The sequence below is a fragment of the Dasypus novemcinctus genome, chromosome 4, assembly GCF_030445035.2.
Source record: "Dasypus novemcinctus isolate mDasNov1 chromosome 4, mDasNov1.1.hap2, whole genome shotgun sequence".
NCBI lineage: Eukaryota > Metazoa > Chordata > Mammalia > Cingulata > Dasypodidae > Dasypus > Dasypus novemcinctus.
Genome location: NC_080676.1, coordinates 38,978,134 through 38,991,225, shown reverse-complemented (window position 1 = coordinate 38,991,225; position 13,092 = coordinate 38,978,134). Strand labels below are relative to the sequence as shown.

The window sequence follows — 13,092 nt, the reverse complement described above, 5'->3', positions numbered from 1 at the left end:
TCTGTGTCGCATTTTGTCGCGCCATCTTGCTGAGTCAGCTCTCTGTGTATGTGGCACCACTCCTGGCAGGCTGCCCTTTTTTTGCGCTGAGTAACTCTCCTTACGGGGTGCACTCCTTGCGCATGAGGCTCCCCTACTCAGGGGACACCCCTGCATGGCAGGGCACTCCTTCTGTGCATCGACACTGCATGTGGGCCAGCTCCACACGGGTCAGGAGGCCCTGGGTATGAACCTTGGACCTCCCATGTGGTAGGCGGATGCCCTATTCATTGGGCCAACTCTGCTTCCCTATATTACATTCTAATCTGACAATTAAAATAGCTAGAGTCCTTGGTGATATAAATCTATTTGTTATTGTGCTGATTTTCCCTCATGGTGACTTGCTTCCTTTTATGTTTGGTTATCTTTTATTGTTAACTTGTTTTTTTTATTGTTGTTGCTGTTAATCTGTAGACATTCTGAGAAACTAAATTGAAGATGCTTTCCTCGAGGAAAGATTTTTATTTGTTTTTGCCAGGGTGGGAATGAGAACAACTACTGTCCTGATGCTATTGCATTCTCCTTCCCATTTGTTTAGCTTAATTTAAGTGTCTCCTACTAGTGCCTATCTTGCTCCTGGACTAAAGTTTAGGCTCCTGGTAGGACTTCCTTCTTTTATGCCTACTGTTCACAGTCCCCATTTAAATTTTTGCTTCTTTTATTCCTCTTTCATCTTTTGGATCTTTTGATTGTTCCTCCTCCCTAAAGGCCAATGAAGGCCCCAGACATTAGCTTTCATTCAGAGTTGTGTTTCTTTGAAGCAGGAGGGCCCTCTACAGAAACCTGCTCTGCAATGATACTTGAACCAGTTTCCTCACTCTGTCAGTTTTTTATTTCATTCAAAATTGTGTTGTTAATGTAAATATTCAGTGAGTAAAAAATTGAAGAAATTTAAAGTATTTAAATTTACTTTGTATATTAATAGAGGAATTAATTTTTGAAAGGCAAAGTTAGAAAACTTAAGACTAGGGAAAATTTGGTTGTGATTTTCAGTGTTATATTGATATGTAAATAATGATAAAGGATCAATTTAATTGAAATTTAAAATTTCCTAAAAATGAACTTTTGTTTGTACCTGGAATAAAATGTTAATATTAATTAAAGTTATTGACAGATCTGAACTGGGAAATCAATGAGATTTCTGCAGAACAATTAATAGTGTTTGGAAACATTTGAACATTTTTGAGGTCAATGACAGAATACACAGACACTTAATAGAATCTGAATCTAAGAACTGTATTCTTCTCTCATTTCTCTTGAAAAGAACTGAAAATATAAAGGAGATAATGTATGGAAACAGTTTAATGAAGAATATCACAAGAGAGGATTTTATTTTTAGATTGGTATTTTAAGTTTGATTTCAATCCTGCGGAAAATGGCAAAAATTTTCGTAAAGGAAGAACAAATGAATGACTTCAAAATAAAAACACTAGCCAAGGATTCAGCAAAATACTTCTTCCAGCATATATCATGTCAAACCAAGTTAACTCTAAGCATCTACTGATTATGTGTTTATGCATTATAGAAAGGCTTAAATTATTTAGAATTCAACTTCTTGTTATTCTTTTATCTGCAGGTAGAAGATCCAATTTTGTGAATTACCCATAGGGAGCTGAGTTGTTGCACTGCTTTCCTCAAAATGCCCTGGTGATAGCCACATGCTCTCTTTTTCTTATTGCCGTATTTGTCCCCCTACAGGGTAGCAGGCATTAGTAGTAAATGTCTGATGAAACCATGCAACCCTTATTTCAATAATTAGAGTAATCTCAGAGTCTGTATGTAGACTGATTAGGGATGAAGTGGAGTAGACTTATCATTGTATTTCTGATTAAGCTGAGAGAAAGATTTGTAGTTAAGTAAATTATCATTGACTTTAAAACCATGAAAAGTTGAGTGGTTAAGGTGAAGTATAAAGGAAATACCTGGGCAGATAAAAAATACTAGGTACCACTCATATCTGAGCTCAAATGACCTTGGGAAAGAACCCGTGCATAGGTAATTTCTGAAAGCATCGTAGATATTTCTAGATTAAAACCCTTGGTATAGGATGATGTAGGAACATTTTATGGCAGGTCATACACCATCATATAATTTCTGGAAGCATTATATCAATGCCATTGCTTTGATTCTTAACAGAGAGAAAATTTAGGGAATTAAATCTAGAAGGTAGACTTACTGGGATTTTGAATTGTGAGAGTTTAGGATTCTAACCAGAGAAAGAATTGAAAGTAGAGCATGAAAAATTAATTTTAAGAAAAACAAATGAATATACTCATTCTGATAATAAAAATTCAATTTTTACTTTCTAATAGCATTAAGCAATTTGTCAAAGACTAGAGAGGTTATGATTTATCTATTTTTAATTTTTAATTTAATTTATGTGACTAAATATTAGCAAAACAGGAAATCCAACCTAAGTTGCTTAAGCAATACAATGGAAAATGATTTTGGTGAAATTATACTGTAAATACTGTTGAGTTTTTGTTAATTTATACTCAACTATGCCCCAGATTGTGATTGTGACATGAAGTTATTTTCTGCTTCTTAGAAAGGAGTCTATACTGAAAAAGAAAGTGTTTCAAACAATGAAGGCATGATGGTTATCAAAAGTAATATGAGTGTTTCAGAATGATCTAGATGTGTCTAATTTTATGGCTTAACATTCAGAATAATTTATTAATTCTAGTTATATTTAGGACACATTGAAATATATATGCATATCTTAGTTCTTGTAGAATTTATATTTCTGAGGATAAACATTTCCTGGAGAGCTGCCAGTTTGTAATCATTAAGAATTTGAAAGAGATGAGTTATTTTAATAAAACAATTCTTCCCAAGGAAGAGCAATTTACTTAACAAAGATATATTCTTGCAGTTAGAGGGATTGGCAATGCTGTTTATCTGGTAAAGATTGACTAAGTTCAGTTGAAGCTTCTTATATGAGTTAGTAGATGGACAGGCTACTCTATATATCAAGCATAATTATTCCTATAAGATATTTGAAGAACATTTCATAAATATCATTGTGGATTAGGTGAGATTTGTAGTTGGGTGGATAACCATATAGAAGAAGTGAGGCAGTTTCTTTGTTGGGTGCTATACTCTTGGACCTATCTTATCTAATCTTTTCGTCTATAAGCAGAACAATGGCCCAAGTCATTCAACAAGTTCAAAGCATTTTTATTGAGCATCCATAATGTCCTATGTGCATGTGTGGGCAAATCAAGGAAGAATTGTTCATTTATCTGAATTCTGGTTCAATATGATACTGCCACAGTGGAACTCTGAATCAAAAGTAGGAAAAAATAATGCAATTGTCTTTAAAAAAAAAATCGTAGTCTTAGCTTAAAGCATCAGGTTTTAAAAAGTAGAATGGTAGACAACTGGCTCGATATTTGTTCATGGGAGTAAGAGTTAGGGTTTTGTCTGATCAGGACCTCAAGACGAGTGAAACTGTGGTAGTGTGGCTTCACAGTCTGTATTAAAGAAATCATGGCGTCTGTGATGGTGGTCAGAACACACCTGCCTGAGGCATTGGCTCAATTCTGGGCACTTTGCTGAAAACCAGTCCTTGACTCTCCTAAGATATTGTCTCACATAATGGTAAGACAAGAGATAATGTCTCAAATTGATAGCATAATAATTAATGGGCAAGTATATTATTTAAAAGTATATTAAGCAATAGGGTTAAAGAATAAAATGATTAGATTGGGAAGAATGGGTAAAGAAACAAAACATGGGAGTAAAAGTAACTCCTTTTTCAGAGGAGAGAGTCAAAAGATATTATGATTCATATGTACAGAAATGAGTAAATAGATATATGATTCATATGTACAGAAATATATAATGATACTATTTTGTGTTATGGAGAAAACAATAACCCAAGAAGGAGTAAAGGAGGCTTTCTTCTAGGAGGGGGATTGGGATTAAGAGAAATGCATTGGGAAAAAAGTCCTTTGGTGCTATTCAATTTTATACCACATATGCATACTACTATGATTTAAAAAGTAAAATGAGGTCTCGACGATTACTCTCCCCTGGGAGAAAGTGGAAACAATGACAAAGTGACCGAGCATCAGAAGGCTACAGTGTCGAGTGGGATCTGAACACTGAGGTCATGATGGTTGAAGGAGTGGGGTCATTTAAAATAGGTTAAGAACTAGGTTAAGAACTATTCAACTATAGGCCACCTACCTTATGGGATAATGAGCACTCATTTTTAAAAAAAGATTTATTTATTTATTTATTTCTCTCCCCACCCCCATCCTGGTGGTTGGTTCTCTGTGTCTATTTGCTGTGTCTTGTTTCTTTGTCCGCTTCTGTTGTTGTCAGTGGCATGGGAATCCGTGCCTCTTTTTGTTGCGTCATCTTGTTGTGTCAGCTCTCCATGTGGGCGGCGCCATTCTTAGGCAGGCTGCACTTTCTTTCGCACTGGGTGGCTCTCTTTACGGGGCGCACTCCTTGTGCGTGGGGCTCCCCTACGCGGGGTACACCCCTGCATGGCAGGGCACTCCTTGTGCGCATCAGCACTGCATGTGGGCCAGCTCCACACGGGTCAAGGAGGCCCGGGGTTTGAACCGCAGACCTCCCATGTGGTAGATAGATGCCCTAACCACTGGGCCAAGTCCGTTTCCTTGAGCACTCATTTAAAGAGATGATCACTTAAAAATTTTTTAGAATAATTTTCATATTGGATAGGATAGAGTAGTTTGAAAAAAAAATATTTTTGTTTTTAGGTTCTAATATTTACACAGAGAAAAATAATAAAATAATAAAAGAACATCATTACAAGCTGGTAATCATGCTAAATATTTATACTGGTTGTCTCATTTAATCCTCACAACATCTGTACTTACCTCAGGTAAGTACTACATTAACAACTTGGAAAGGCAAAGGAACTTGTCAGAAGTCACCCTATGAGAAGCGGACAGAATCAAAATTAGAACCCAGGAAGTCTAGCCTGAGAACTTGCCTGCTAGCCCTTTGGAGATTTTTCACTGTTTCACTTTGACTCTTGCTCACACACCATGCTGTGTTAATTTTGTACCCCTACTAAAAGCAGGAATACTTGTACCTGCAGAGCCACTCTTTCTGTTTTCTTCCCAGGAAAGTTAGTGTGACTCAGATTAGAATTAATGGAGCTAAAAGGGAATGGGAGAACAGGAAACACAACCTTTTACCATCTGTTAAACCTAAAACAGCCTTTCTGTTGTGTAACATTTGTCTTGTACTAACCACTGATAAATGCATGCCATTTGTGTGTCTTGATTGTCTGTATTGGAATAAAAATCTATATCATACAGTCTATTTGAAATTGATTACATTTAACACCACCTCTTTTATTTCACACACACACACACACACACAGAGCCTCTCTCCCTTCTGGAGGCTGCCAACATTCCTTGGCTGGTGGCCCCCTTCCTCCATCTTCAAAGCCAGCATTAGTGGATATGTCTTTCTCACTTTGATCTCCTTTTCTGCCTCCCTCTTCCACTTCTAAGACCCGTTTATTTTGGACCCATTTAAATCATCCACAGTAATCTCCCCATTGCAAGATCCTTAACTTAATCACATCTGCGAGATCCCTTTTGCCTTGTAATGTAACCTATTCACAAATTCTGAGGATTAGGACATGGAAATCTTTGAGGGGCCATTAGTCTGTGTACTACATCACCTACTAAATATCAGGCACAATTCCAGGCTCTATGATGTCTATTTAAATAGATAATTAAAAAACAAAATACATAAAATAACAGTGCTGTGAGTGTGTGAACCAAGTATAGCACTATAGAAGAAACCACTCTCTGTGTGAACTGATGATGAGCTAGAAATTTTTTTTTGGTTAAATAATTAGAATTATTCTTGACATGATTACATGACTGTATCTTTTCTTATCCAGGTTTTGAGACTCTGGGATGTTCAACACCAGCTCTCCATCCAAAGGATAGCTTGCTCTTTCCCTAAAGGTCAGGACTTCAGATGCCTTTTCCACTTTGATGAAACCCACGGACGGCTTTTCATCTCATTTAGTAACCAGCTAGCATTGTTGGCAATGAAAAGTGAAGCCAGCAAGAGGGTGAAAAGCCACGAGAAAGCAGTCACTTGTGTTCTTTACAGTTCCATCATGAAGCAGGTAATGGTGCTATTCTGCTAGTGTCCCAGCTCATCCCCAACTCTTTGTCACCAGAGGTTCATTTCCTTGATTCGGTCTAAGGTAAAACTGAAGACACAGACAGGCAAAAACAAATGTGGGAAAGAAATGATTTAATAGCTGTGTGCTTTGCTTGTCTGTAATAATGTGTGTTCAGGTGGGTTTGACGAGTGATACCATTTCCAACCAGCGCTGCCCCAGCAGTGCTGGTAGAGTTATAGGGAAAGACAGTGTTCCAGCTGAAACAAATGCAAGATGGCATGGAACTGAGCTTATCTTTGTTACCAGCTAGTCTGCGTCTCAATGCCAAATGCAAGTGAACCTGGTTGTAAAACTCCCTTTTATGAACACCATCTTCCTGTACCCCCGTGGAAAGTTCTGAAATATGCATGAGCTGTAATTAGCAGAGATCCACTTTGCCAGCGTATTTTACACCAGTGGCTCACAGTGGCAGCACAGAATGTATTCATAATAAAATGATTCAGTTAAATGTGATGCCACTTGGTATGCAGCACAAGCGTTGTTTGTCTCCCCACCACTTTAATGACGCTCTGCAGCCTTTGCTTATGAGAGCGTTACCTGCATCTCAATGAAGAAGCCCTGCTTCTCTGGAGCAGAGATGCCGCACAGACCACAGTCTTTCTTAGAGGACAGGGAGGTTCAGCAAGGAAAGCCATCTGAGCGTGATGGGGGGGGTCTCGGAGGGCGTGGGCACCATCAAATGTTAGTCAGCTGCAGGGGTCTCCTCAGGCCTGATAGCAACAGCGCAGCAGGAGCCCAGGGGAAAGCAAGTATCCAGCTTGCGGTCAATTAAACAATAATTCCAACCCATTTTTTCTTTCCCCTTCTGCAGGAGCTCCTGCATTTGTGCAGAAATGAGCAGTTCAGACTTTGTGCAAGGGGTGGAAAGTCCTTTGTTAGTAATGAGTAGGGTGTCATGTCACTACTTCAAACACTGTTTTCTGGTTATTCTAGGAGATAAAAATCCTTTACAAAACAATCCATTTTGAATTCCATCTGTGGAGAAACATTCCCTTGTAAATGTTTTACTGAACTTTATGAAGGCAAGCAGTTAATTTGGCTCCCTGGTGGCCACTGAGTGAGGCATATGTTTCCAGGAGAACATTTTGCTAATTGAGATCTTCAGAGTTAAAAAGTTAGACTTCTACGTAGATGCTAAGATCTCATGTTGCCTGGCCTTGAGATAAGGAATATCCCGTGAGCAATTCAGGAAATGGGGCATAAGGAACATCTGAAATCTTCCATTTGGGATTTGAAGACAAAGCCAAGGTAATGGAAACCTATGCAAATTTTAAGCAACAATAGAATATGTACATATGGTGTATGATGTAGGAAAAATCACTGTACAATTGGGCTGGATTTATAGCATAAAGTGTTTATTTATATAAAAGCAAAGAACTGTCCATCCTACATACAAGTATTTCCTAAGTATTAGCTGTGAAACTATGGGGTAACACTGTAACATTATATACTTTTATAATTACAAAAATATAATGCAGAAAAGTACAAAGAAAAATAATGTCACCCATAGTCCCATCAACCAGAGATTACTTTTATCATTTCAGAGTACTTACAAAAAGCAAATAAAACAGTGTTGAACAACTCTGAGGGGCCAAGAAGGAAGCTATCTATGGGAAGTGATTAACTCTGCCTGGGCTGGCTAGGTGATATTTCAGCAGAGCCCTGAAAACTAGAGTGAGGATCTCTAGAAGGGAGAAGAAAGTGATACAGACAGAAGATGCAACAGGAGTAAATGCAAAGAGGCTTAAGCACTCACAGGGTATTTAGGGGGAGAGCATTTATTTTGACATAGCTAGTTTGTGGAATTCTTAGCAAACATTGCAGAAGTTGAGTCAGTTAATGGAGCATAGAGTCAGATTGTAAAGGTCATTCACTAAATGTACCACAGACCAGTCTTGGAAAAAGAAAGCATAGACTTGTGATCTGGGAAACTCAGGATCTAGATCCTCTCAGGTGGTCTGTGAGGTCAAAACTATTTTCCTCCTAATACTGACTTGTTTGTCTTTTCCCCTTTCATTCTCTGATGGGTATACTGTGGAGTTTTCTAGAGGCTACCTGATGTGTGATGACATCACTGTTCTGACTGCTTCTTGTGTTTTAATGATTTCTCAGTTTAATTTTCCAATATATATAAATGAAAGCTATCTGGGTTTTTCAATAGTTTTTAAGAGTGTAAAAGATCCTGAGACCAAAAGTTCTGAGAACTGCTGGATTTGAGAATCGCAGTTCAAATGTTAGGCAGATGACCTGACCTTTCTGGGCTTCAGTTTACTGATGTTGAAAATATGCGTGCCTATGTGTGTGGGGCGGGTGGTGGGAATAATAATGATAATAATTATAACATGTACCTCTCCAGCATTGCCTTGCTACGCTGCTGTCCTGAAGCAGTCCTCCTGCCTTGTACGCAGCCAGCCCTGGCACATATCCCTCTCCAACCCCACTCCTCTTGAGCTGAATGTTGCTGCCGTATGGTGGCTGCTTTCTCATCAACTTCGTGGTATGCTTTAGTCTGTATTTTAACCAGGAGCCATGCTGAAACAGATGTTGGGAAGACTTCGATATAGGACAGCCTGAATTGGAGTTTGTGACTAGACCTGCTCCTCCTAGAGTGCCCCTAGAGGCGAAGATGTTTATCTGCCTCCTCTGCTACGGCTTTGCAGTTTGCTCTTAAAAAGATTCTGTTTTGAGGCTCAATTCTTGTTCTCTCAGCAAACTAAATTCTACAGAGACCACTCCAGCCACAATGGTCTCTCCCCAATTTGAGTATCAGTCCGATTTCTAGTTGTTTTACCAGTGAAGCCTTTAACTAAACTCTTATTTTTCTCTCCTCCTATATTTTTTGGGTAAGGAAAAGATCCTCGTCTTTCAGTTCCATATCTTTCCACTGCTCCTAACGAAAGGCTCCTTAATGAACTTATTTGCCAGATTTAGTCTATTACAGTCATTTTCCTTTCCAAGTTCAATAGCAACCCATGCTTTTTCAGTTGGCTGGTTCTTGTTCTTTGGTTATCAGATTTGGTGTCTTTCTTGGAGACTTTGCCTTTGTATGAATTTAATGCATTTCACTTCTGTTATTGTCATATCCACATGTTGCCTATACTCTATTATTGTTTCATTCTCTTTGGACTTCAGTGGGGACCTAACAAATCCTTACATAAAAGCAACTCAGCAAATTTCTGTGCCTTTTATTTTTTTTTCAGCTTTTTGCCTTCTGGTACTGTCACAACCTAATCTAAGAAAGTGATGTTAAGTTATCCAAAGCCTTTTAAAAGTAACCATGTGCTTTATTTCATCTGGCAAAGCTTGCCTTCACAGTTAGTGGCAGAACAAGTTGGGACACGATAAGGGAGTCCCTGGAATGAACAATTTTGAAAGAATTAAAGTAGCCCAAATATCCTGGAAGCAGTTCTAATGAACTGTCTCTGCACTGGGTTCTTAAATGAAGCATCTCTTAATAACCAATGAATGTTAGGAGACTTTAAAAAATGTATTTCTTTAATTGCATATAAACAGGAAGAGATAAAATTTCTGAATTATCACTATGGCCTTCATCCTAATGATGTAGGTTTATATGGTTTTATAGGATGGGAAATGTTTCAGTTTGTCTCGTAACTTGGACATATTTATATTCTTGCTAGTTATTTAAAAGTTATCAAACTTTGACAGTTTAAGTGTTATTTACTATCTTTATTTTTGAAATAGTTTTATGATATTAGTAAAATGTTATATGTAAATTATTACATGCTTATTGTAGGAAATTAAGACAATGCAGTAAAGCTCAAAGAATTAAATATTGCTTAAATATCATATTCTAAACATCTCTGTGCATTGACTATTTCATATATATATGGTTCTCTAACCTACTTTTTTATTCATTAATAATTGAAATATATTTCCTTGTACCTAAATGTAGATCTACTTTGTCATTTTTAAAAGGCTTGCCTGGCATCCCAATGTATGTGTGTTTCACAATTTACTGATACATTTCCCTTGATGGATTTTTGCTACTATAAATATTTTCTGTGCATGAATAATATACACACATGACTTTATCTCTTTAGGGTCAGTTCTAAGGAGTGGATTTCTAGGTTAAAGTATGCATATTAGATAATTTAATATACATTTCCAAATTTCTCCCAGAATCTTTCCATTTTACCCAACCCCTAAGAATAAACATCTGGATCACATATATGGTTATTGTTGGGCATTGAATCATGTCCCCCCAAAAAAGGCATGTGGTTATGAACCTATCTATAAACATGACCTTTACAAGTGATATTAGTTAAGGAGGCCAAACTGAATGACGGCTCTCATTCAATATGGCTGAAGTCCTTGCAAGCAAAAATAATTGGATACAGAAAGAGAGAAGCCATGGGGAGCAGCCAGAAGCTAGAAATCCACAGAACCAGGAAGAGAAAGGAGAAGTACCACCTTATGCATTGCCTTGTGACTGAAAAGCCAGAGAAAGCCCAAGATTGCTGGCCAGCAGGAATATTGACCCCAGAAGGAAGCAAGCCTTCCAGGCACTGATACCAGGAGCAAAAAATTCCTGTTTTTAAGCCAAATTATATGGTATTTGTTTTGGCAGGCGAAAACTAAAACAGTTCTATAAAGAGACTTGTTGGAGTGGCTGCCTGGTTTCCTCTGGCAAGACTTCCAGAGTACTCAGTGGAGCTCTCACAATCCAGCCAGGAACCTTGGCTTTGCAAATTTGAAGACTGGACCTTCTTCACTTCACCCAGAGTGGTGCTGTTTCTTGACCAACTCACACTACCATGGAAATTAATGCCAAATCATTCTCTAAAAATGGAGCTGAGGGAAGCAGCTGTGGCTCAATCGATCAGGCTCCCGTTTACCATATGGGAGGCCCTGGGTTCGCGTCCCAGGGCCTTGATGTGAAAGCAGGCTGGCCCGTGCCCCGCAGAGAGCTGGTGCAGCAAGATGATGCAACAAAGGGAGATAAGCAGACACAGAAGAATGCACAGCGAATGGACCCAGAGAGCAGACAGGAAAACAAACCACAAGGGAGGGGGAATAAATAAATAATAATTTTTTAAAAAGAGGTAACATCCTGCACTGGATTCACCAAAAAAAAAAAAAAAAAAAGGAGACTGGGGCACACTTTTCTAGTGACAGTATATCTCCCATCTTCTTTTCTGTGCACAGGTTTTGTTTTTGTTTTTTGTTTTAATAATTAAGGTATTTAAGAACCCAAAACAACACAATTGGTAGTTTCCTTGCTTATAGTAGAATATGAGCAAAGGGAAGTAGATAAACTGGAGGGCAATTTATCTCCAGAGATAGACTTACTGCGTATAAGTCTCTTTAATCCTTGTATTTAGGCAAAAATCAGTTTCTCTTTTGACCAGAACCAGATGAACACTAATAAACGTTGTCTCTGTGCCTGTCCTGTTGTTCCACTCTAAGTGACCCTTCTGTGAACGTGACTTTCCTTCTCTGGCCAGTCTACTCTAATTGGTCTCACATGTCAATCTTGAGTCTGTGTGTTCTGGTCACTTGATCAAGACACAAGAAATACCTTTATAGGCTACACCAACACACACACACATGCATATTTATTTAAATGTGATTAGTTTGGAAGGAATAACATTCACATATTACGAAATTCAAAAGTACAAAACGGTATCCAGTGAACATTTTCTCTTATTCTTGTCTATACGTATTCAGCTTCCTTTCTGCAAGGCAATCAGTTTTATAAATTCTATAAGGACCATTTAATGGCCATTATATTCTTATATAAGTGATTTTATATTTCTATTAAATTTTAAATGCTTTTTACGCAAATGGTAGGATATTATATGTGCGAACATATTGTTCTGTACATTGATTTTTCACCAAACAATGTGGCCTAAAGATCATTTTATCTCAATACCTAAAGAATAGCCTCATTATTTGTTTTGAGCTGCATAATATTCCATTGTATGGGATTACAAATGTATTTAATAACTTTGTTTTTCCTCAATGTACATTTAGAAAATAGGTCTGAGAAAAGGTTTGGTGAAATAAACCAAAGGACTATATACAAAGCCAAGAGTTCCAAACCAGTAAGAAAAAGTGCATGGATGAGGCATTCATCCCCGAGAGCCACAGCGGTCTAGGGCCTTCCCATCAGAGGTGAGGCAAGGTCTTCGATGGTTTTGAGTTCAGCTAAGGGATCATGCTGATCTTCAGAAGTTTGCTGCTTGCATACTTATTTTTGATGGTGATAAATTTTGTTAAGGTTTCATTTCTCTCACTACATTTTTGGCCGTGTGCTGCGTGACCTCCAATACTTCATTCTCTTTGTAGCCAGCATAATACTGCTACTTTAAGCTCCATTTAGATTGATTCCAGTATTTTTGTATCACATACAATGCAGTGGTTTTTAACCTTGCACACAGACCTTTTAGCACTAGGGAGAAACTACCCATAGAATAAATTCCAAAATTGGAATTGTTGGGTCAGAGAGTATTTATATCTGTAATTCTGATAGAATTTCCAAATGTTCTCCATGAAAGTCTCACTAAATCCATCAAGAAAATGGGAGAAGGTCCTTTTCCCCAGATTTCCTCAGTGTCACAATAGCTACCATTTTTAGAAGATTTTTCATAGCTGGTTTTGTAGAATGGGGTGAGTAGTGAAGTTCTGGAGTCAGGGAATGTTCTCAATGTTTTACTTTGAGTGAGTCATTTGGCCCTAGGTTTCAGCTTTCTTGTACATAAAATGGGAATGATAATACCTACCTTGTAGAATATTTGGAAAGGACAAAGGACGCCATTTTGAGAGTACACAGCATAAAGCATATATACACGGGTGGGTGGTTGTATAACATTTTAAAACAGTTTTTGCTTATCTGGTCA

At 37.9% G+C, this 13,092-nt stretch overlaps 1 protein-coding gene across 9 annotated transcripts in view; it reads left to right on the top strand.

The window, feature by feature from the left end:
* The window catches only part of WDR49 (WD repeat domain 49), a 146,542-nt gene that overhangs the window by 66,013 nt on the left and 67,437 nt on the right, over window positions 1-13,092 (top strand). For all 9 annotated transcript variants that reach the window (XM_071214593.1, XM_058295238.2, XM_058295235.2 and 6 more), the window contains one exon: window positions 5,939-6,172. In XM_071214593.1, coding sequence (XP_071070694.1) covers window positions 5,939-6,172 — 234 coding nt within the window. The remainder of the gene's footprint in view (window positions 1-5,938; window positions 6,173-13,092) is intronic.